The sequence below is a fragment of the Trichomycterus rosablanca genome, chromosome 26, assembly GCF_030014385.1.
Source record: "Trichomycterus rosablanca isolate fTriRos1 chromosome 26, fTriRos1.hap1, whole genome shotgun sequence".
Classification (NCBI taxonomy): domain Eukaryota; kingdom Metazoa; phylum Chordata; class Actinopteri; order Siluriformes; family Trichomycteridae; genus Trichomycterus; species Trichomycterus rosablanca.
The window spans coordinates 2906380-2931990 of NC_086013.1; the positions used below are offsets into that span (position 1 = coordinate 2906380).

A 25611-nucleotide genomic window follows, 5' to 3' on the forward strand; every position below is an offset into this window, starting at 1 on the left:
TTTCACTTTCCACTTTTAACACATTCAACAGAATTGATGTAAAAAAGGGATTGGAGAGAAATACAAGTCAAATAAACACTCTGATGCTGAGGAGAAACTGCTGGCTGGAAGGTATGACTTGTATTTTATTCGCTCAATGTTTACATCAGTATTACAAAATATATGACGTACTGTAGCATAAACTCAGATTTTACTTACAATGTAAAAGTCTTCTCTTCAGAAAATGTCCATGTCCATACACATAGTTTGAAATGCACACGTACTGAGAACAACAATCTACACAGACAAGATCACATAATAAAACATGTTTACTTACATATTTACATCCGTGCATCTGTGATCTGATCGTGTATATCAGATCTGATCTCTTGTTATATACATTCCTCTATATGAATCCAAAAAAATATCACAAAGGTGTCCAACGAATGCTAAAAAAACATGAATCAAGCATGAATCCACCAGTTTAAAGACAATAACAATCCCAAAAGAGCATGAATATAACAGAAAACAATGCAAATTTAAATCTGTAGCTTTTTATAATGAAAACAATTCACCATGGTGCACAAAGAAAAGTGTCAAAATCCTGAATTGCACTTGTTGCAGGTTTTAAAACTCCAAGTTTCCTGCTGTTTCAGTCTAAAGTAGATACTGTAGGCACACGTTCATCTCATTAAAATACACTGCTTAACAAAGTAAAATACTTTTCATTACAAAGTTCACAAATGTGCATCACGTGATCAAAAAATAACTGCAGTCATCAGACGGTGGCTTAAAGTACTTAAAACATCCTTTACTGCCTAGTGTATGTGGTACATTTATCATTAATGCTCCTGTAAACATAAATAAATAATAAATAAATAAAGTGTTTTAGTTGATACTGTTTTGGTGGGGAACATTAAGGTCCTGATTTACTACCGGTGCAAACACCCATATAAAAGCCTTTTAACCTGGAGTTTATACGGTCGTACCAATGCAAATATATTTCTTCAGGATCCACAGTAAGATTTTCTAAACCTAAAGTAACTTTTAAAACTAATTAAATAAAGAAAATCACATTTACCCGACACTTTCATTTAACTGTGACCAAACACCACACATCAAAGGTTAAGATCCTTGATGTAGGGTCAAACAGGGAAATCTGTTTGTAGTGTGGTTTGAACAAGTGACCTTGTGATTCCTAGTCCAGAACACAGTCCAGAACTTTGACCAGTGAGCTAACGCTGCCTCCTTAGAAAACTGATACGACAGGTTGCAGGATTAATCTGATGCACATTTTGCACTATGGAGGCAGTTACTGGCTCCACAATCTCTTATCCTTGCAGATAAATAAGTTCTGTAGTGCACGTTCTTCCACTTGCAGATATACAGTCACTGATTTATGCCACTTAAATGGTACAGGTTTATCGGGGGGTAGGAACTGAAATTAGAAATGAGCTGTTTAACCTCTTACATCAACACCAGATTTGTCCTTCAGTGGTTTCAGCATCGTTGCATATTTCAATATCTAATATCAACTGCTGGTTGATTTAATTAAAGTACATTTAAAAATCAGGTCCTTTTTAAATTGCTAAATGTAATAAAAATGATGCTGACTTCACAGTCTCTAGTGAGATTAGGACTTACACGACTAGGAAAGTGTCAAATCAAATTCTAATTTTAACCAGTGATAATAAAACCCGTTGGATTCTGAGTTATGTGAGGTATACTGGATGTTTTTAAGATTTAAGACCTATTTTAAGTTTTTGTGCAAAGTATTAAAAAACTATTGATGTTACAAACAAAAAAGAATCATTTCAGTGGTGACTGAGCAAGAAAAAAACAGATCAACAGATGCCTGCAGGTATTAATACAAGAACTGTATAAAGGTAGCTCTGACTTTTTATCACTGCTTTAAAAGCTGTATACAGATGTGACGGACCTTTTTACAGACACGACATGATGGATAATCTTACACGAGTTTTAATCTGTAATGGTTTATAAGAGAAAGTAAATATAAATACAACATTTCGAAGACAGTTTTGTATTGTATAGCTGAAGTACAACAGACTTACATTGGTTAATTAAGGAAGTACCAATGCGACATGCATCATTTTTGTCATGGGCTTTAATTAAATTGCACTATTTACAAGAAACCAGATTCACAACCAGTCAGTCAGTCAAAAACGCAACGTTTTCCTCAGTTTAGCTGTAGTTCCATTTTTATCCCTGGTTATTTGTACCATGGCACTTTTTCCATTTTTTACATATTAAATAAGTACAGTAATATATGTAATACATGTTGGATGGAGTATAAGCTCTGTGAATTCTGATTTGTAGCTTAAATACTTTCTTAAATTCAAATACAGAGGAACCTTGATTTAACAGGCTATGTAAATATGTCATGTAAAACCTGTAAATAAATATTAAAATTGGTGTACTGTACTACTGGGGAGAAAATTCATTTACTTTTTGCCGTGATCGTATAGTGGGGAGTCTGAAGCACTGCTGGTGGTTACTGGAGCAGCGCTGGTGCAGAACTAAGCACTAAAACTTGCCCAAATTAAGAATAAAACACAGAGAAAAAGGCGAGAACAAAGCGAGCCTCCCAGCAAAACAAAACCAAATCACCCGGCTAGTGGACAATTCCTGAATTACTGGTCTAGGTACGATTCTCACTGGAATTTAAACAATCAGACCGGACAGTTTACCAGATTTTGTCTGTTAAATCTGAAATCCGTTAAATTGAAGTTCCACTGCAGATCATTTAGAAAAGAACGTTTTACCGAAACCCTCATCTACAGAGGATCACTATGAGAGATTTAGTAAAAAACAGTGATCACTAAGGTCCAAGCACTGATTTGGAAGCGTGCCCTTTACAATTACTATTAGAGCTTAATCTCAGTCTCCAGATTTCTTGCCACCAAGCTTAAGCATGATGCACGTCTTCTATTGTGGCAAAGTAACAATAAAATGCATAATTTGCTCGACATCATCAACAAGAAATATTTTAAACGTGATTTATTTTAGGATTTATGCCTTGATTGATTTTACCTCATCATACTTCACTGAGAGCAGAAATGATTCCGTCAGCCAATATGACGCATGTAAACACTGTAGCAACCCTGGAAAGCAAGTTTAACCAAAAAATACAGTTACCTGATGTTCACGTTAGTAAATAACAGGTGATCATTTATTTCCTGTGTAGAAGCGCAGCACAGAGCCGGGAACCAGCGACATGGCACCTTTCAATTAAATTCATGTGTTTCAGACACTAACAATCACCAACAGCTGTAATAAATCAATTATATTAAGAAAATTAAATTTTTCTAACTTTGCAGCAACAATTTAGGGAAGGCCCTACCTGGTTCAGCACGACTCTCTAAAGACATGAAGAAAATCTCAGTTTAAAGAAACTCCAGTGTCCTGCACCGAGCCCTGACCTCATTCTCACTGAACAGCTCTGGAATAAACTGGAACATCAGTTGAGCCTTTTCTCTATTTGAATACTATCCATGTTAGAAATAGAAAGTCTTATCTCTATAAGACTGTAATAAATACTATAATTAATACCTGGCAAACCCTGGCAACGCAGCATGCAGTTTCCAATGTCACCTCCAATGTGTCGGAAATACTCTCTTCTGAGTGTACTGTCATTACAAGATCACTTCTGACTCTGAAAAACAACATAGAGGGTCTGTCTGAAAACCTAGTGAGCTGTCTTGCTGCCTGACTGGGCGGCTGCCTATGTAGAGAGGATTCTTATAAGACATTAAACGTATAATTTAGAGGCATTACGCCGATTACGTTACCTCAGTTTTCACTCACTAAGCTAACACAGTAAGCCTCACGCCATTTAAACCAATGGGCCGAGGCGGCACAACCCGCTAGCATTCCAGCTAACGTCTTCCTCCGTGTACCGAAAGCGGTTAATTTGTCCCTGACGAGCCCGAATTTATAAATAAACGTCACTCGTGCACCTTTATACAAATTAAAATTTAACGAGAATTTATTTACAAATCAGTTGGTTGCTTCACATTCGTCTGGTATTAAAAGTTGTGCCGCACTGAATGCTGGGATTGCCTTCACCACTAAGGAAGCGTCACACGCTCCGTCGTTATTTAGTCAGATTATCACTTAGAAATAAGGCACCTCAGTAGGAGCATTTTAAGGTATCTAAGAATTTAGACACGCCCTCTTCTCGGGAGTGTAGGATGACGTAAAATGCGTCTGTGTAGAGAGATCACGAGGTTTTCAGACAGACCCAGAGCTCTCAGATCCAAGCTTTTAAATGACAAGTAAAGGTTATACTGCTATTAGAAGTAAAACCAACACTGAGACACAGACACGTGCATTTGCAACGTTTTTCCTGCCAGATTGAGACAATAAATAAAATAATTTATTTAATTAATCTTCTACATTATATATTGACTGGAAAACTCCAAACTTTGTGCGCCGACTCAAAATTATGTAACGTATAAGGATGTGTTCAGTTTGGCACTTTTAGAGCTTGGGTGCTTGGAACTTTTTGGTATCAAACTCTTCATTCCCAGCTTTGAACCTCGATACCTTCAGCAGGCTTAAAGTAATGTGATTGGCTGAACGTGTCACTTGCTTTCCGTTTCGAGCTTCACAGTGGTGGGAAGAACTGATCAGTGGATAAAACACGACCATATATGTTTTTTGACCCTTGATAAAAGAACTAAATACAAGAACTAAATTTAAATAATTTAAAATGGTATTTATAATGTAAGCAAGTAGTTATGATTGCAAGGTTTCACCCGAACGGCTGATCAGTGGCAATATTGATAAAACAACAAGCACCCGCCCTTCCCAAAAAATAAATAAATAAATACATAAATAACCACTAACGTTATAAGACGTTATAAAGAGTTGTGCAAACGAGCCATGGTTTGGAATGCTTCACTACTATCTATTACCAAACAAGCCGTGATCAGGACCATCATATTAAAACCAAAGTTGTAGCTGTTTGAGCTGAAAATGAGTCTATGTACATTTGTTTTATTTATTTATGGATGTTTTCCAGTCCCGACAGGTGATGTGGGCTATAAAGTACAATGTTTAGCCTCAATCAGGGTCTTCACTTGCCTGAGTATTGAGGAGGATTCTGCACCTTAAATGTTTCCGTGCTCCCACTCACAGCGTTCTATTGCATTTAATATATACAGTGTATCACAAAAGTGAGTACACCCCTCACATTTCTGCAAATATTTAAGTATATCTTTTCATGGGACAACACTGACAAAATGACACTTTGACACAATGAAAAGTAGTCTGTGTGCAGCTTATATAACAGTGTAAATTTATTCTTCCCTCAAAATAACTCAATATACAGCCATTAATGTCTAAACCACCGGCAACAAAAGTGAGTACACCCCTTAGTGAAAGTTCCTGAAGTGTCAATATTTTGTGTGGCCACCATTATTTCCCAGAACTGCCTTAACTCTTCTGGGCATGGAGTTTACCAGAGCTTCACAGGTTGCCACTGGAATGCTTTTCCACTCCTCCATGACGACATCACGGAGCTGGCGGATATTCGAGACTTTGCGCTCCTCCACCTTCCGCTTGAGGATGCCCCAAAGATGTTCTATTGGGTTTAGGTCTGGAGACATGCTTGGCCAGTCCATCACCTTTACCCTCAGCCTCTTCAATAAAGCAGTGGTCGTCTTAGAGGTGTGTTTGGGGTCATTATCATGCTGGAACACTGCCCTGCGACCCAGTTTCCGGAGGGAGGGGATCATGCTCTGCTTCAGTATTTCACAGTACATATTGGAGTTCATGTGTCCCTCAATGAAATGTAACTCCCCAACACCTGCTGCACTCATGCAGCCCCAGACCATGGCATTCCCACCACCATGCTTGACTGTAGGCATGACACACTTATCTTTGTACTCCTCACCTGATTGCTGCCACACATGCTTGAGACCATCTGAACCAAACAAATTAATCTTGGTCTCATCAGACCATAGGACATGGTTCCAGTAATCCATGTCCTTTGTTGACATGTCTTCAGCAAACTGTTTGCGGGCTTTCTTGTGTAAAGACTTCAGAAGAGGCTTCCTTCTGTGGTGACAGCCATGCAGACCAATTTGATGTAGTGTGCGGCGTATGGTCTGAGCACTGACAGGCTGACCCCCCACCTTTTCAATCTCTGCAGCAATGCTGACAGCACTCCTGCACCTATCTTTCAAAGACAGCACTTGCATGTGACGCTGAGCACGTGCACTCAGCTTCTTTGGACGACCGACGCGAGGTCTGTTCTGAGTGGACCCTGCTCTTTTAAAACGCTGGATGATCTTGGCCACTGTGCTGCAGCTCAGTTTCAGGGTGTTGGCCATCTTCATGTAGCCTTGGCCATCTTCATGTAGCGCAACAATTCGTCTTTTAAGATCCTCAGAGAGTTCTTTGCCATGAAGTGCCATGTTGGAACTTTCAGTGACCAGTATGAGAGAGTGTGAGAGCTGTACTACTAAATTGAACACACCTGCTCCCTATGCACACCTGAGACCTAGTAACACTAACAAATCACATGACATTTTGGAGGGAAAATGACAAGCAGTGCTCAATTTGGACATTTAGGGGTGTAGTCTCTTAGGGGTGTACTCACTTTTGTTGCCGGTGGTTTAGACATTAATGGCTGTATATTGAGTTATTTTGAGGGAAGAATAAATTTACACTGTTATATAAGCTGCACACAGACTACTTTTCATTGTGTCAAAGTGTCATTTTGTCAGTGTTGTCCCATGAAAAGATATACTTAAATATCTGCAGAAATGTGAGGGGTGTACTCACTTTTGTGATACACTGTATATATATATTTTTTTTTGTGAAGAAAATCAAAAACAAAGGGGCTCCAGCGCTGAGTGTTTAGACCCCTAAACATCCGGCACTTAACTCAAGAGGCTTCAAAGCAGTACTCCAACTCAATGTACTGCATTTCCTCAGTTCCGTGATCCGTCATTCATCTCATGCACACATGCTCCATCGTTTCGGGCGCAGCCCCTTTCCCAGGCTCTCAGGATCCTCCTCTCCTTTATGTTCATTGGAATGAATCCGTACAGGAACAGCTCCAGCTCAGGTGTCTGTGACGTCCACGAGTCTGTTTGTATAAAAAGTGTTCTCCATGAGCCCGAGCGAAAGGCGGCACTGACCTTTTCCTGAAAATCCAGACTGTGCTGAACTCGGTCAGCAGTGCAGGATCTTCATGAAAGCCTTGCGGAACTCCACGTTGAAGGTGGTGTAGATGATGGGGTTGACGGCGCTGTTCACGTAGCCCAGCCAGGTGAAGGCGTTGTACATTTCCAGAGGCACGTAGCAGCTCGTGCAGTGGGTCTTCAGGATGTGAGTGATGAAGAACGGCAGCCAGCATATAATGAAAACGCCTGGAAGAGAAAGAAGCTGGTGGTATCATTTCTCCTTTCCTACTGTTTTGCTTTTCTCCCATTTTGTCCCCATCTAGCGATTCCTCTGCGCTGGCCGAGGAGAGGCTACTCTGACAGGTGTGCAGTTGTGGAGGTGGCCACGCTTCGCCCCATTTGATTTTCCCATCATTTCCTCCCTCAGAGACCTGATACTACCACAAGCCAGGTTTATTAGCTGTGAGCAAACAGCTGCTAGCCCCATCAATTTCAGCAACCTCTTAATCCTGGTCCCAGTTCCACTGGGAAACATTAAGTGCAAGGCAGTACAGGGGGCACCAATACACTGCAGGCCTCAGTGCCCACCCCCTTCCCCAAAGCTAGTTATGTCTGTGTAGACACCCAGCTGGCCAATAGTAGCACTAAGATTCCAACCCAGGTCTCTGCAGTGGTGGGTTAAGATACTTGACTAGTCATTGAAAAGTTGCCGGTTCAAGCCCCATTACCGCCAAACTGCCACTGTTGGGCCCCTGAGCAAGGCTCTCAACCCTCAATTGCTCAAATTGCATTCGATGATACATTTAAGTCGCTTTGTTGATGCTTAAAATGTAAATGTAATAAACAGCTGCGCCACCCGAGTGCCTTAAATAAATCATGTGACCAAATTAGCCAGCCAGCACTGTAAGCTGTGGCTGTATGGCATCAATGCAGTAATTTAATATGAATGCTGGTTGTGATGCAGCCAAAATGCAGGTTTTGTACAATATTATACGGGATGATATGGGGGCATTTCTAATTTGCATACTACATGATGTCATATAATATATATGTAATATATTTCATGCATATCATAATTAAAAGGACCTCTAACTAAAGCCTCACCAAGCACGATGGCTAACATCTGCGTGGCTTTCTTCTCCTTCTGCTGTGAGATTTTTCTCTTGCTCATGGGTTTGGTGATGGTGGTGAGCATTTTGCCGTTGGACAGGGTCTGTGTTTCGAAAGCTTTGGCCCCGGCGGGAACCTGGACGTCCTTGGCGTGGCCGTTCTTCTCCTCGCCGTTGGCCTGCCACTCCTCACCGCTTGGGCTCTGATTGGCCAGTGCGTTGACTGTCGTGGTGACTCCCAGCTTTGTCTTCTCTGGAGGACTGGGGCTGGCCATCAGTGCCATCTCCACTCCGCTCTCCTCTTTTATCATCGGCTGCTGAAACAGCACATTGTTTGTGTGAAATATGACTCGCTCTGTGGGATATACAATTTAATGCTAAGAAACAATCATTAGAAACATATTTAGATCATACAAAGGTCTGAAAAGAGAGTGGAACTTACTGGTTTCTTGGTTTTGCCTGGTAAACTCCCGTTGGTTTTCACAATCACTGTACAGAGTTTTACATCCTCTGGCTGAGTGCACTTCTCCTGAAGTAAAGACAACAGAGGAACTTCAGTGTTCAACATTCCACAGAATATTGCAGGACGCTACAGAATTAACATTGTTAATTATTTATTAAAGCTTTTATTTTCCTTTTTTCCCTCATTTGCAAGAAATTAGAGACAAAACTGAAAAACAGATCAATCCTGACCAGACTGCCGGTCCCTGCTGCTGACCACATTATTTAACAGTGGTGCCACTGTGTCCATTTTTTGCTTATTCTGTTCCATACTTCCCTTTTGGTATAAGTAAAAACTAAATACGTATATTTGATCTATAACATTACCTTACAAAATGAATCTAGAAAACAACACATTTGTGCGTTTAACCAGAGTAACAGTTGACGTCCCAATATCCATTTTAATGCCAGTGTCCTACTAGTATGACCTGACCTAGGCAATATGGCTGTAGTTTCATATTTATCCTCTTCTCTTGAATGGACTGAACTGAGTTCTAAAGTATGTTTAGTGTTCTTAAAATGACTTTGGATCTCTTTTTCAGGTCTGTGCTTTTCTCTGATTAGATTTCTTATGCCTCTTTGACTTCTTTTGGTCCCTACCATACAAACAGACCTCAAAAAGATAAAGAAGAAGAAGCTGCGGTCAGAGCGCAGGGTCAGTCATTGTTTGGCGCCCCTGGAGAAGTTAAGGGCTATTTACTTATATAAAGATGTTGAGATACAAACGTTCTTAGGCAGGTGTTGACAATAAACAAATTAAGTAAATGGTCAAGGTAAGCTGTTGTGTGTTGTGAAAGTTTGACCTATATAAAAGTGTTCCAAAAGTATGCGGACATCTGACTGTGACCTTGTTGAACATGTCCTCAAAACCGACAGGCTTTAATATGGAGTTGCTACCTTCTTTTTGCAGATGAAAACACCCAGTACTCTTTTGGAAAGGCTCTCCGCAAGATTCTGAAATTTGCCTGTGATAATTAAATCTCTTTTTGATTAACTGCTTAATCCTGGTCAGAGCTGCGGTGGGTCTGGTTCCACCGTGAAACAAAGAGCACAAGGCAGGAACAACCTGGTGCTGATAGCACAGCTGAGATTCAATCTCAGACCTGGTGGGCTTGTGTAATAGAAAGCTGAGCCACCTGAGCACCTACATTTGCGCCAATTCAGTCAGTTTGTAAAGAAAGTCACTGGTGTTGGATGTGAGGGTCAATCAGCTTTCCATTTTATCTTATATGTTCAGTGGTGTTGGGGTCAGGGCTCTGTGCGGGCCACTGGACACTGTTTCTCCACACCTGACTCGACAAAGTGTGTTTCTATAGACGTAGCTGTGTGAACCATTATCAACTTGTCGCCACAAAAATATAAAAGCATATAATTTAAACCTGTAGCAAGAGGAGTGCCTAAAACACCTACATGAACTCAGTAATTAAAAGCGTGGTCCAAATACTTTTGGATGCATGGTGTAAATTAGTTTAGAGGCACTATTTCAAGGCACTGTCAGAGTAAGACCATTAACTAAAGGTGATAAAGCATGAAAATGGCTATGTAAAAAAAACAAGCGAGTGAGAGATGAACCCAGTGGTGTGGAAAGCCAATTATAAACAGTAGGTCAGAAAAAAAATCAATAATGGTAGAAATTTTCTTGTACAATAAGTAAAAAAACAGTAAAAAAGAGGGCTAAGTACATCTAACCTTTCATTAATGGGCAGATTGGCCATCATCTTTATTGTTTTGCTAGTCGTTTACTATTCCCCCGTGTCTGAACCATCAGATTCAGCGGGTCATATTAACCGTTCTGTTAATTGCTTTTTTCCCTAAGCTGTTTTTTTTTGTTCTCTTCGTTTTCCAAATTAAAAACAGGTTACACAACCCTTACCTTTTGTGAACACGGTTAGCAATGTGTTGTGAAAAGAAATTGCCTCTAATTATCGACGGAGCAGCGTTTTCCCGGCCGTAATGGCTTTACTTCCATTCCGTCTGCTGAATATTGCTTATTCGATATGCGCCAAGATAAACAGCTCATAGGAAATGACAAACACATGCAGCGGAGGCTAAATTGTGAGCTTGCGAACGGCAAAATGAGTGGAGTTAATGATGCACTTTAACGGTCTCTGAGAACGTCATCTGCTTACTAGACTCAATAAAGCATCGGGTTCATCACTGGTGAAAACCGCCAGCTGAGTGCAGAGCTGAACGTACTGGACAGGATGCTCTGCGGTGAAGGAAATCCCCACAGTCAGACGTCTAGATTTAGAGAGTCAGCAGATTCATGCCTTGATGTTACTGTGCGGTTCTGCATTAACAGGAACCACTCTCTGAGAACTGGAATCGCTTGAACGGTCCCTCAAGGGCTATGAGCTTGTTGAAAGTCCCACTTTGAGGCTTTCCACAATGTTGCCAAATATCTTAAACTGTGCCTGTAGGAATTTGAACATATTGAGTCAAACTGCTGCTTTGCTCAGCGCTCGGCTTGAGCGGTGCGGTAAAATGTCGTCAAAGTGCGAATGTGAGACGAATCTGTGTTTGTGTGGAATGACCGTAAAATCCAGTGTGAATAAAGCTCCACATGTATCTGTGTTTATCTGGATTTTCCTCACTGTTTCACTTTTAAACTTGTGTTACAGCTCGAGGTTCTGAGAAATTGTGAGAATCAGAATCAGCTTTTCCGAGAGTCTAAAACGCTTATCGTTCAATAAAGCTTAACGTGGTTTAATGTATTAAAAGAAGGAGACAGAAGAACTAAACTTCTCCTTATTATTACTGATCATAAGTTCTCTCCACTAATGAAATTCCTCACTTGTTGTTTTAGTACAATAAGTCACATTAAGCGTTGTTCGAATGGCCTGAGTTGATTTTACCACCTCATGTCAAACAGTTCTTCTCATTGGAGGAGCTTTGAAAAGGTCAGCGGCAAGCTGGGTCAAAGTTCAATCAGGTGAAGTTTGAGCACCGCAGCAAGCGAAAAAATCGCAAGCCAAACACGGCAAAATAGCATGGTGCACGCCATCGCTGAGGGAAGTGCAGCGGTAAGCTAAGCGGTACTGCCAAACTGCACAGTAAACAACAGCACAGCCAGCGCAAATGAAAAGCGGTTTTGCCCCTTCTCATTCGTATGCACCCTGAGCGTGAACGTTCACATTCCTTCTGCTTCTTCTACAGTAGATTGACTTGTTCCAATAATCAGTATGCACTGCAGGTCTCTACAAACGCAGGTTACAATTTCTGGCTTAACGGAATGAATAATTCCTCTAATATGAAAGGCCTTGCATGAGTGCCAAGAGCAACTTCCACTAACAATCTGGTGGGAATTAAGCATTCCTAGTCGCAGCTGCAAGAATAATTAATCTAGGCAGCTGCTCAAACAGGCCTCTGATACGAGGACGATGCTCCTGAGCGACGCTTCACCTTGAGAGCGGGCTGGGGCTCGGCGTCGGCTCTCCGACAGCTGCGCTTGGTGTTCACCCTTTTCCGACGCTTGCGCAGGACCACGTAGATCTGAACGTACACCAGGAGAGTGACGATGAAGGGGACGTAAAAGGACATGATGGACGAGTACACCACGAAGGCCGGGTTGGCGATCTCACACACGGCGTCGTCCCGTGTTGCTGGGAAAAACAAAAGATTGAGACGTTACGTTTTGGCTGTGAATAAATCGTCGCTTCAAGGTGGAGGTGCTCGTCGAGTCTCGGATGCTCTTTTGGAGACAATGATCAGAGTGAAAATGTTCTCGAGGAACCGTTTTCCACATGCACAAGTGCTCCAACATACATATTATATTAGCATTAATGGAGATTCCTCAGAGCCTAAAAGGGTAGAATATGGTGTTCCACAAGGTTCTTATCCAGGGCCCTTATTGTTCCTACTTTAAAGATACATTTGGCAACTCAGTTACACAAAATTAAAGACTTCTGATAAAACAGTAGCACTGATTTTAATCTAAAGCTTGATAATCATTCTGTAAAGTTAAAATCTTCACTTAAGGAACTCAAAACTGCACAGTATCATTTAACACATTAGCAAAATAGACCTATGATACCCCTACGTGACGCTCATAAACTAGCACATGCTTTTCTAACCTATTCTAGCCTATTACAGTGAAAGCAATATGACTAGCACACTATGATCAAACTCTAAATCTTGTAAAAGCCCTGCTCACGACTCCTAAAATAGCCCCTGCAAATCTTGCTGATCTCCTAAAGCCATATAGCCCATCTTGATCATTTTGTTCAGTCAATGGCAGACCCTTAATTCCAAGGATCACTCGCAGCTCATTTGGTAAATAATGGAGGTTTTTATATTGCCCATAAAGTCTGGAGTGGTACTTTAGGCGACTGCTTGTTATGTTTTCTGTAATGACTGTGTGTGGCAAAGCAGAAAAAATGCCATGACATTTATGTCGAGCCTCCATCCCATCTTAGCCAGAGAAACTGGCGTAGGGGAATTGGATATAATTAAAATAGCTTTCAATATGGGATGAAGGGAAAACAAAATACCTTGTACTTTAAGTCTAATTCTGCACAATGCTGGCTTCCTCTTTGTGCCGCTGATACAACAGATGTGTATACACTGATGAGCCAGTGAGTTGAGTGAAGCAATTCTTTCTCATCCTGGTTTTGCCATGATTACGAGGATGGTAGGCATGTGTGCATCGCTGACCCACAGAAGTGATGGCACCAGAAGTCGCTGCTCATTTAGATGTCTTGTGGAGTCCACGTCTTGGCGCTGTGGCTCATTGGTGTATATGGGCGTTTGCTGTCCTCAGCGATATTACACATAAAACCAGACAGCTAGACACGTAAAGTGCTGCTCTCAGGCACCGGGGTACTGATTAGTCCAGCTGTGCATTTTAAATAAACCTAATATTCGTGAACTCGACAGATGCACCGGAATCTAGTGCAGCTATTAGGCTTTGATTAAAGGAGCTGGTGGGCGTCACCTGGGAACCGAACCAGGACAGGTGTGCGTGTAATTACCTGTGTTGTTTAACCCAAACAGAAGGGGGCAGGAGATGGCGAAAGAGAGGACCCAGACCACCGAGATCATCACGGTTACACGCCGCTTGGAGCTGTAGCGCGTGTTGTACAGCAGTGGCATGGCGACAGCTGTGTACCTGCACGAGCGGTTCAGTGGAGTGGAACAAACAATGACGAAAGAGAGAAGTGAGAGAGTAAATAAAAGTAAATAAATGTTCAGATTTAAACACACAAACAGCAGAATAGAAAGAAGCTCTGACAGCTGACAGCCTGGCTGCCACTGCTGTCAGATTTGAACATGATCACTGTCATTATAATCGTCCACGTGGGGCTTTGTTCACCAGTTCTCTGTGAAAGAGACAATCGAAAGAAAATCCATCCGAGCGCCGTGTGCAAGACATCACTCATTGCTTTAACAGTCCGTCCCGTTAAAGTCAAGCCTTTAGAGACCCAGGTGTCCTTTTATTTTCTCGCCGAATGCGAACCGTCGCTCAATCTGGCCGCCTCGCTTTTTTTCTCGCCCGGGCAAACAAAAGCGCATCGATCAACAATATGCGTCTCCTTTGGTCAGGCCGTTTCTCAGGTCTGACGTCAATTCGGTGGGAGACCTACCTGTCAATACTGATGGCGCACAGATTTAGAATGCTGGCGGTGCACATCATAACGTCGAGCGTGACAAAGATGTCGCAGTGGATTTTACTGAAACGCCACTCGCCCACCACCTGCAACACAGACAGATACACAGACCGGGTTACCATGCTGCAACGATGAGGACATAAAACTGTCACTTACTTTAGAAAGATGATAATGATCAGTTTCTCCTCGTCCAAATAACATTAAGGATACTTTTATAATAAAAGTTGTTTTAAAAATGGTCATTTCATATTAGCAATAGTTTCCCGTGTAATATACAATTCAAAATGTAAGATTTGTGTTTAGAGATTTTTCATTCACATAGGGTTCGAGTGCCTCAGGTTTACTGGTTTAATTTAGGTCCTAGCAATCCTACAGCAATTCAGTTAGCAATCGCTTAGTCATAATGTCCAAGATGTTGAAGTCTAAAGCAGCTAAAAACACGACTCCGGTAACTGAGGTTGGAAAACTCCCAACCAATTCTGTGTATGGACGGGGGGGGTTCTGTCTTTGAGACAGAACATGATGCCTCGCTGGACGTTCTAGGTTCACATTCAACCGTTAAGGTAGCTGTGCTGTGTATTGTAGCATATGTTTATTCTATCATTCCGTTTATGAGCGCTATTTAATGACTGGTGTGAAATGTGGCACTTTTCAGTAGCGCCCTAGCAATACTGCAACAAGATTCAGGTGTAAACAGTTGTGCTCAGTGGACAGAAATACGGACCCAAGTGCAGAAGTTCACCATCATCATATGACTGAAATAAACCATACTGGAGCGATACAGTTTCAGAAACACGCCTAAAACCGAGACTTCCAAATGCACAACAAATAGAGTGTGGGGTGAATCGGAATCTAAAATAGGTGCTTGTAAAACTGAAGATGAAAAACCACATTAAAAATTAAGTGTGACACACCAGCACCTGCGCCTGGGTTCGTAGCGTGGGTGTCCGTGTGCGGTATGGCTCTCTATAAGACTCAGCTATTGGCTGGTAATAAGATTCGACAGGCGAGTACATGCATGTCAGAGGGGGTGCGCGATAGTCTCAGCCTCCCTCGGCCAGCGTGTGGGTGGCTACAAGCGCAAGAAAATTTGCAACAGGAGAATCAGCATTGATTAGATCGGGTGAAGTACGGGTGAACTACTGGTAAAATGCAAAATAAATAAATAACAATCAATCAACGAGTATTCATAAGTGTTCAGGTGGCACGGTGGTCTATTAAGCTTCCCCACCGTCACTGAGATTGGAGTTGTAATTAACTCATTCAAATTATTTCCCAAAATATGGTTATAACTCAAATAGATTTCTGTTTAGCACATTTTTAAAGTTCCTGACACCTGCTGTGTAAACGTGCCCTTTCAGCCAGACTGAAAAATAAAAATGTTAAAGCAACTGTTTAAAAATAAAAGCCTCCTCTGAAGCGCTGCTTGATGAACTTTTTATGCACGTGGTGTTTCACGGTCTCGTTTACTCGTTACTCCTTCCGTGGAAATACCAGAGGACACGATGCACTGAAGTGTCTATTTGCAAACCTAATGCCGGCGTGCTGAGCGTTCCCTCCGCAGGAGCGTTTGTCAGATGCGATTTGCCCATTTCATCTTGGCAGAGCTACACATCAGTATAAATGAAATTGTGACTGTATTCATTTCTGTCGATACGTTATGGTGCCGTTTTTCACCCGACATCATCCTAACGTCATCCTGGCTGTCTGGAGCAGTGAAGTCATGGAGGAATCGTTGCTGCAGAAATGAACATATATGACACTTATTTTCACATCCTTTACTCCGACAGTTAGATGGCAGTTTTATGGAAGAAAATCCAGCAGGACCAAACACGCCTACACGCTGTTCATACATTCTAATCAATTCTTCATTACATTTGAAACACTATAGGTGGCATACAAATGTGAATGAATCCTTCTTTTACACTCAGTTGCACCGAGTCTAACAGAGTAAGAGTTGCACTAGCTGGCGAAACTTTTAATAATAGATGGCGAGCGCTCTGGTTTGTGACATGCATTACAACACACATATGGCCAAAATAAGGGAAGAGGACCTGACCACTGGCCTGCTTGGCTTTCCATTTGAAACCCACTGGCATGAACACTAGGCTATACCAGCCTCCACTCTTAGAAGCATGTCCATTGATTGCAATCCAAGCTGAAATTCATTTAAAGGGGTCTCTTATAACAAAATTTGTTCAACCATGACTTTAGGGCAGTTGTAGCCTAATGGGTGAAGGTACTGGACTAATAATTGAAGGGTCGCTGGTTCAAGCCCGACCACTGCCAGGTTGCCACTGTTGGGCTCTTAAACAAGGTCCTTAATCCTTAATTGCTTAGACCAGGGGTGGGGAACCTCCGGTCCGTGGGCCGTATACGGCCCCCCCGCTCAATCAAACGTGGCCCGCCCTATATTTCCTAGATTTTATTGTCTGGGCTTTATGCAATTAATTAAACTTTAGACGAGACAACAGACATAACAAATACGAGTTATGTTGCCACATACCGGTTGCGTGTTGCCACGACATCATTGCCCCCAGATATTCCACAGCTGGTCAAGACCAAACATTCACAACCGTCACATTGAAATTATGATACGGTAGGTCTGAGATCAAATATAAACACTTCATACCATCAGCATCATGTATTTATAAAGCCTATATTAATTTGGCTCCATGTTGCGTCATTGTAGTCTGTGGCCCGTGACCAGATATGTAATTATTAATCTGGCCCTCAGTGGGTAGAAGGTTCCCCACCCCTGGCTTAGACAATATACTGTCACAGTACTGCAAGTCGCTTTGAATAAAAGCATCCGCTAAATATCGAAAATGTAAATGAATTTACTGACTTCATACTGTGCACCGAGGGACAGTCATTTGTCATAGAAAAATGTGTTGAGAATGCAAAATAAGTCAAACACTGATGGACAGGATTGAAGAAGATCTATCAAAAAACAATTGTGGGTACTTACAGCAGTATTTTGGCCAAAGAACAGAACTGTGGGCCTTCCTTTATACTGCTCTAGTCACGTTACAGTTTCAGCACTTCTTCTAAAGCTTGGGTGTGAGCCTTTGGATCAACCATTCTGTGGTAAATGTTCCTTATCTGCTTACAACATCTCGCAATGGCTTAACAACAGACATGTTGCTTACCTCTCTACTTTCCACTCCAGCCACACTTCCTCAAGCAACAATATAACAATGAGGATTTAATCCACAAGCAGCATAATAATGATATTCAGATTATACTGAGCATAAAATCTAACCTTTTCACTACACATGCTGGAACAGAAAAGGGTCATACTCAAATCCTATAATATACACATTATTAACATATTATTCACTTTATACACTGGTTAGCAATGGGTGTGGCCAATCTATTTGTCTATCTATTCTTAGTAATTAAAAGGGCTGTCTATATAAATTCAGAGGTATAATGCACTATGCCCAGCTCCCCCTCATTATCACTTCTAACCTCAGCTGTTTATAGACTCCACACAAATCCTGCAATGTCTAACCCTATACGTTTCACTTTTTCTGGGTCATAGACTGAAACAGTTCCACCGAACGCCTTTATTAGAGTCGGATATTCTGTATTCCTAACATCAGACTGTTTGCTTGTTTTTTGACCTCCGAGTTCTGCTTGTGAATTCTCTTCAGAAAAAAAACCCAATGTGTTTTATTTATTTATTGTTTTATTCTAGTGCCGGGAATCCAGTCGAGATTCACTTTTACTATGCTAAGCTGCCTGTGTTCTATGAACCCTGAGTTCGGCTTGTGAATTCTCTTCAGAAAAAAAAAAAACATCCAACTTTTTAAATAATAATGTGTTTTATTCCACTGCAGGGAATCAAGTCGAGATTCAGTTTTACTGTACTAGGCTGCCTAGTTTCTATGAACTCGTGAGCAGACGGCCCTCTCCTGAATGTATTATACGGAGGAATTCAGGGAATTGGAGCTACTATAATTCTGTCCAGTGTACACGCGTCTGTCATATGGGAGAGAACATTCGGCAGGCTCAGGAGACAGATAAACAAATCCAGCGCTGGTTTCTTGTCAAGCACAGAAGTCGTGTACGTACCTCAGGGGGTGAGGGATTTTATTACCTGTGTGCGCACTTTATTCCAGAAAGGCGTCCACGTATTACTAGCTACGTACAAACAGTGTCAAAAACAGTGCTGGCGGCCCTGGATTTAAGTGGCTCGCACATTTGAGTGTATTGGGTAGCCGCTGCAGTGTTTGGTAGGTGGATCATCAGAAGCACAAGCCTGTGCACCCACAGATTGCCGTTCCTGTGTGGCGCTCATCAGCTTAGCACTGTGCAGCTTTACTAGCCTGCTGACCTATTCATTATCACTCTGTGCCGTTTCTCGATTCCCTCATTAGCTCCACATAAACGCTTCTCTCAGTGCTCGTTACATTTTTAAAGCTTGTCGTTTTTTAAAGCCGGTCGGTTTCGCTGTGGTTTTTGTTATTTTTATGCTTTCACAAATAATTACATTTCTTTTGTGGTGAATATTTTTAGCTGTTGTAGCTGAGCTAATTAAATGTAATTGACTGTGCTGTGTTTTTATTGATCAAGTCTCTTTTCTCACAGACATGGCTGCGTCATTAGCGCCACAAAAGCAAAAATAAAAATGTTTCTAATTTCATCTATAATTGCATTCATTACATTTCAACGTCTCAGATCTTTAAGCTTAAGTTAATATAAGACAAGGACGTCCAGAGTAAACACAAACGAGTTTTTAAACGATCATTTCATTTATTAAAGTGAAGAAAAAGAAAAGGCCTGAAAAGCAGTTGCTTTCTAATCAAGCAGTTATCCTTATTTAATTGAAAGCTGGGTTTAATTAGACTAGACACAAACCGACTGAGTACCGACTGAGAGTTACTAAGCCATATTTATGCTCTTGGACTACACTGAACCACAATAAGGGCTTTCTATAAAAAATACACTATTTTGTTTCAGTTTTACCCACCACTTTACGGTAGGTGTGGTTTCCCAAGAAACACTGGGTGCGAGGCAGGAACACACCCCGGACAGGACGCCAATCCATCATAGACTACGTCAAATAAAAAGTGCTCAGGAGTGCTTGAGTGGTGCAGAGGTCTATTATGGTAGCCCACCACTTCTAAGATCCGGGTTTGAATGTCAGCAGTGCTATCAGCCTGCCGGGCGTCTGCACAGACATGATCGGCTATGTCTGAAAAGAAAGGATAGATTGGCATCTTGTTCAGGAACTTCTATCCTGCGTCCAGTGTATTCCAGACACGCCGCAACCCTGACCAGAAAATAAAACCACTGTTGTTACTGTGTCTGTAGCATGCAGTAAAAGAATCCATACTTCTGTCAGGTAAAGAAAGGTTTAAAAGTATGACCGAATGCCGCTCAGGTGGCGCAGCGGTAAAAAGACACGCTGCAACCCGAGCTGGATTCTGAATACGTGGTATCGAATCCAGCTCTGCCTCACCGGTTCGAGGCTGGGCGGCTGTATGAGCAACGATTGGCCGGTTGCTCAGTTGGGGGGGTGGGACAAAGAACCGGATGTGGGTCTCTCTCTGTCAGAATGCGATTACGACCTCTGCCGGCTGATTAGAGGCGCCTGCACAAGAGATGAGGAAGAGTGCCCTTAGGGTGTGTCTCTCCGCATGCAACGCTAGATGGCGCCAAACTCATCAATGTGTGGGTGGCAAAAATGCATCTCATGTTTCGGAGGGGATATGGGTTAGCTTTGATCTCCTCGGTCAGGGCGGGGTTCGGCATAGACAGAGAGGAAGCACGATGCAAGTTGAACAATTGTATGCGCTAAAGGGGGAGAAAAAAGGGGAAAAATATTTTTTTTTAAAAGAAAAAAAAAAAGTATGACCAAATGAACATTCTTGTTTAACTGCGTTTCTCAGAATGCTCTGACTCTTCCAAACACAGTGTTTGTTCCTACACTAACAACTTTTCCGCTTTGAGTCGCACTACGGCCCGGTGCTGAACACCCCAATACTTCAGAGGTATTAAACAACCAGGTGAAAATGAGTTCTAAGCCTGAGTGAGCTCAGCAGTAGCAAGTTTCTGTCAGACTGCATTTCTTTTAGCAGGTACGACTGGTTTTAATGATTACAGACAGCATGTGAAGCATCATTAAACATTTAGCTGTCACTTCGGCTTTGCTTCATCCGTTTATGAGTTACAATTAATTAAAACGTCTTGCCGTCTTGACTGTGTCGGGCTTTAGGAGTGTCAATGAATCTAAATATCAAACATCGTTCAGAATGCAATTTATAAGCAGGTCAGAGAACATAAAATATGATCCAATGAGTCGTTTAAAAATCCAAACATAGAAAAAGTGTTTTTTCGGACTGACAGAGAGCTGTATGGCACATCGGCAGGCGTTTTACAGCAGCGCTAGCGGAACACAGCCGGTCAGCTATATGATATGCAGCCAAACTGCCGAATTAGCATCTGCATGAATCATGATGAGTTAGTCATTCCTCATTTACAGCAAAAAAAAAAAGGACTGGACTTAATGGCTCCCACATCAACACTAGGGATACACTGTTTATGTGCTGCATTGGCTCTATCATTTACTGTCGGGATTTAATTACCCGCTGTGCAGCTACACAGTGTGGTTTTAAATCAAGTACCAAGGGCTTTGTTTGTGTCATTAGCTCTGGGGCTGCCTGATGTCCCAAGTAGCCACAGGTTCAGACCGGGACTCAATAGTAAGAACATGCTGTCCAGAATTTTCTTTAACAAATGACTTTTAGCCAACTACATACACTATACGGTCAAACATGTGTGAACACCCAATCTAAAAAAATCCAGTTTTGGCGGACCAGGCATCCAAGTAGACATGATTGGCATTAATGGGCCGTTACACCATCTCTGGGGCAGCTTGTTTATCCATGGCAGCTCCTATGAGATGCCTAAAAAGTGCCGTGACACAAGGTGAGTTCCTAAAAACCAGGCTAAACCTGTCATCACAGTTCCAGAAAAAGCAGGTTGCAAACAGAAGAGCCGGCCTGTGAGGAAGCTAACGTGACAGATAGAAATACTTCCACCTGAAGCGAATTACGTGACTGTCAGTTTAAGAAAGCCATCACGTCAATTACCTACACCTCCATGCCCCATCTGTCAGCCATATTTGAGAGGGCAGAAGGACATGATACTGTAAACAAGCCATGATGCCGATCTCCACAGCAGGTGGGCTTGATATTTTGATTGTATTTAGTGTTGCATAACCCATAGGTGGGTCGCAAGCCAAAAGACATGGGTCACAGAGAAAAATATTAATTACATAAACTTGTAAGCGAGACTTTATGTTACATCTTGTATAGAGGAGTAAGATGCATTGTGTTGGCTGGGTCGTGAAAAAAAATCATGGACAAAATGTGGGTCACATGAAAAACCCTGGAATATGGTTTGCTACGCAGGTTTGCATTCTCGACATTCTCTGTGGACCATCTGTGTTAGCAGCAAACGATTGGTTAATGTTTAAATAAGCTTCTATATTTAAGTTCTGGCTACTAGTTGCTGTTGTTGCTTTTTCGGAGCGTGTGTTTCTCTAAGCGTACAGATGAAGAACAGTCCTTACCTCCAGGTACACTACCCAGGGCATAACCAGCGTAGCCACCAACAGATCTGCCACGGCGAGGCTCACGATGAGATAATTGGTGGTGGTCTGCAGGGCTTTTTCCCTGGAGACGGCCATGCACACCAGCACGTTGCCAAAGACGATGACAAAGATAAGCAGCGTCAGGAGCATGGCGTAGTAGTTGTACTGGTGCTTGGCCTCAACGTCCGTGCCGTTGGAGGCCTCTGTGGCGTTGTCGTGGTAGGTCTCGTTGATGCCATAGTCCAGGAGGAAATCCATGAGCTGCGAGCAGGGAAGACGCCTGAAACTGAGAAAAACCAACAGATCAGAGGAGCAGAAATGTGAAAAGTACCACAATCCTGACCTCTTTCTCTTTAAATCTTCGTTAGTGTGAGAAACTGTAGCTTTGAGCATATGTGATAACTCTCCTGCCCTGTACAGCTTCTCCTTTATTAATGCTACTCAGTAGAACAGAATCCCAATGACACATCAAAGCAACTTTTTCTTCTGCAACTGCATTAATGAACCACGTACACTATAAGAACAAAAGTACGGAGCACTCCTTCACATTTTTGAATTTATGTTTCAGCCACAACAGTCGCTAACAGGTGAAATAAATCAATTATATAACAACTTCGCAGCAAGAATTTAGAAAAGGTCATTTCCTGTTCCTGCGTGACTTTGCCCCTGTGCACAAAGCAAACTCTAAAAAGACAAAGAAAATCTCGGGTTGATTTTAAGAAAGGGTTGGTGGTATCATTTCAGGAGGTAAATGGCACATTTGTAGGGATGTAACGATGCACCACATGATGGTTAAAAATCGATTCACATGTGTAACGATTCAAATCGGCAAGCCGTAGCCTAGTGATTAAGGCACAGGACTAGTAATCCAAAGGTTGCTGGTTCAAGCCGGTTCAAAGGTTGCTGCTGTTGGGCCCTTGAGCAAGGCCCTTAACCCTCAGTTGCTCAGACTGTATAATGTAACTGTAATGTAGGTCGCTTTGGATAAAGGCGTCTGCTAAATGCTGAAAATGTAAATGTATAATGAATCCATATTCACTTTAAACAGCAGAGGGCGCTGGCGCTATTCACCTCGCCTGGTTGACGTCACTACAGGGTTGCCAGGTTCGAAATTTTCCAGCCAAATTTACTTATGTGAGGATACTTTCTTTATTTGTATTATTCATTTATTTATATAATGTGGGATTTATTTCATTTCAGTTTTTGTTTTTACAGCATTTATGCAGCATTGTTTTGCATAGTTTGTACCTACCTCAAAAATAAAAGGACATTCATTATTTAGATAAATAAAAGATAAGCACAAATACAGTATTTATTTTATTTTATTTAAAGAGAAATAATAAAAGGAAACTTTGTCTTAATTTGTCTTCAATTTTGTTTTAAAAATCAGGGAAAAAAACATATCATGACCCCAGTATCGTGAATTGCATCACATCGTGGGTAGAGTGTATTCGTTACATCCCTACACATTTGTATTCACTCTGTCTGTTCTGATGTCAATGCCTTTGATTCAAATTAAAACTCTGAGTAATTTAAATAAAACGACGAAAAGGAATGACAAGAACTTTTAACCATGAATGTTTTTAATATTTATTCAGCACGTTGCTAAAAAGTGAAGAAAAATGACTAAGCGCAATTCAAATAATACTGTCAAACATCTCACCGACCTTCATTTATAGAGATAAAGGCCAAGTCACTCACCAGGCACCAGCAGACCTTTTCCATTCCTCCTCTCCATCACAGCTCATAACGTGCACTGAACGAAAAACTATTGATTTGTCTGCACCGGAGACGCTATCGTCTATCGATTGGAAATTTTACACAATTATCTTTTTTAAATGCATTTCATCAGAGTGACGGGTTATGGTAGCAGAAAAGACCTTGCAGGCTCTCACTGAATGTTTGTATTTGTAACGTTTCATAAAAAACACATTCCTCACGGCAGAATGCGGATGTTCTTTTCTATGTAATTTCATTTTCATGTTTCACCGCCCGTTTATCCTAGTCAGGGTCGATGTGGGTCTAGCTTTCGTGGAATAACTGGGCACAATGCAGTTACACGTCTCGGGCAGAACGCCGGTCTAAGGGCCTCGACCACATATGTGGGGTCTTGCTATGGGAACTCGAAGCTTGTACAATGTAATTATGTGTGGTATTGATACTAATTACCTTCACTAAACGTTATATTCTAATAAAACCTGTTTATATTTAACACGCTTATTGGACCCCCTCAAGAGTATAATGGCACAAAACACGGAAAATAGGAGTCACACCGTTCTGCTGTGGTTGCTATGGTGATGCTAGCGCTACTTACCACTAAATAAGGCACTTGACGGAACAACCATTTATTTCGACCATTATGTATAGCATGTATACAAGTACATACTTGATGAAAAGCTCATTAAATGGTATTTTCTGAGTGGTTACCGAGAAAAATGTAAATTCTAACAGCTCTACAACCTGCAGCCACAAAAGAAAATAACTGATGTAAATACACATGATTCTGAATTGAATTAAAACTCTAAGCTTGAGTACCTTGATGAGTTTTACTTGAAAAGCATGATGTGGAATAAAATGAAATTAATAATGTATTTCCAATCATATGCAATGAACAGAAATGATCTCATTAAATGTATTTATGCAAATGTTTTTTACATGGTTTCGTGTGCTTTGTTCGGATTACAAACTGTTCAAAAGTATACAAGGTAGAAAAAACCCACAGAAGCCGTAAACCTTAACAAAACGTGGTTGAAGAAGCATAAAAACAGAAGAAAAAGAGAATCAGGAGGGATGAAGTAGATGATGTCTGTCTACAAATTTACTAATACTGAATCCTGGAAATTAGAAAGGCAATCGAAGGTGCCTGATTTCATAATTATGCATCTTAAATATATTTCACTTTTATTTAAAAAACTTAAAGCATTATCATCCTGGTATTTGGGAAAATAACTAGAATGAATGTGTTCACAGGGGGGTAAAGGCAAAGATCAACAGAAAGTTCTTTAAAATGCACTTCAATGCATTATTGACTCCCTGTATGTAGATATGCCTGGCTGAGGGTCTGAGGGGCTTCTTACACTGGAAAGCTTACTGGGAATGTAATTAGCATTATATATAATATATGTATGTATATACATTAAATGTATTACTAGTATTGAATAAAAAGTAAATCACTTTAATGATGTGTGTATAGGTTGATGAGCTGTTTCTTACACCAACAACACATACCAGTATATTAACAACATGAAAGGAACAGAATAATGTTTACACCGTGAATCCCTGAATATAAACCGATTTGCTGTTAACATGTTTGTTTAAAATGTTTGCTGAAGAGGTAAAAACCAATCGTTCTCTCTTACAGAATCTGTGGCCAGTGGAAAAACGGATTTTTATGTCCTCTGGGAAATAACCCATTTGCCATCTGCTGTTCAAGAAAGACCACCTCAGTTTAACAGCTTTAAGCCTTTTATGTGTACAAGTGTTATATAAATATTGATGGTCAGGGGTGAAAACAAAGTCTAATGTACACATGATAATCTAACACCAGTCATCTCCTGGATTTTCTTATATTCCTGCATAAGGAGATGTATGGTTTGTAGGTTTGTGTGTGTGTGTGGACTGTAATACAGCTCTTTGTGAGACCCTGTCCCTGGAAG

The 25611-nt window shown here is 41.3% G+C and overlaps 1 protein-coding gene across 1 annotated transcript in view; it reads right to left on the bottom strand.

The window, feature by feature from the left end:
• The window catches only part of drd2b (dopamine receptor D2b), a 49485-nt gene continuing 23874 nt past the window's right edge, over positions 1-25611 (bottom strand). The window contains exons 2-12 of the mRNA XM_062988271.1: positions 21935-22241; positions 14326-14435; positions 13714-13850; positions 12146-12345; positions 8685-8771; positions 8238-8556; positions 7149-7379; positions 3550-3652; positions 3341-3449; positions 3031-3101; positions 1-276 (exon numbers count right to left, since the gene is read on the bottom strand). Coding sequence (XP_062844341.1) covers positions 7183-7379; positions 8238-8556; positions 8685-8771; positions 12146-12345; positions 13714-13850; positions 14326-14435; positions 21935-22213 — 1329 coding nt within the window. The 5' untranslated portion in view covers positions 22214-22241 and the 3' untranslated portion in view covers positions 1-276; positions 3031-3101; positions 3341-3449; positions 3550-3652; positions 7149-7182. The remainder of the gene's footprint in view (positions 277-3030; positions 3102-3340; positions 3450-3549; positions 3653-7148; positions 7380-8237; positions 8557-8684; positions 8772-12145; positions 12346-13713; positions 13851-14325; positions 14436-21934; positions 22242-25611) is intronic.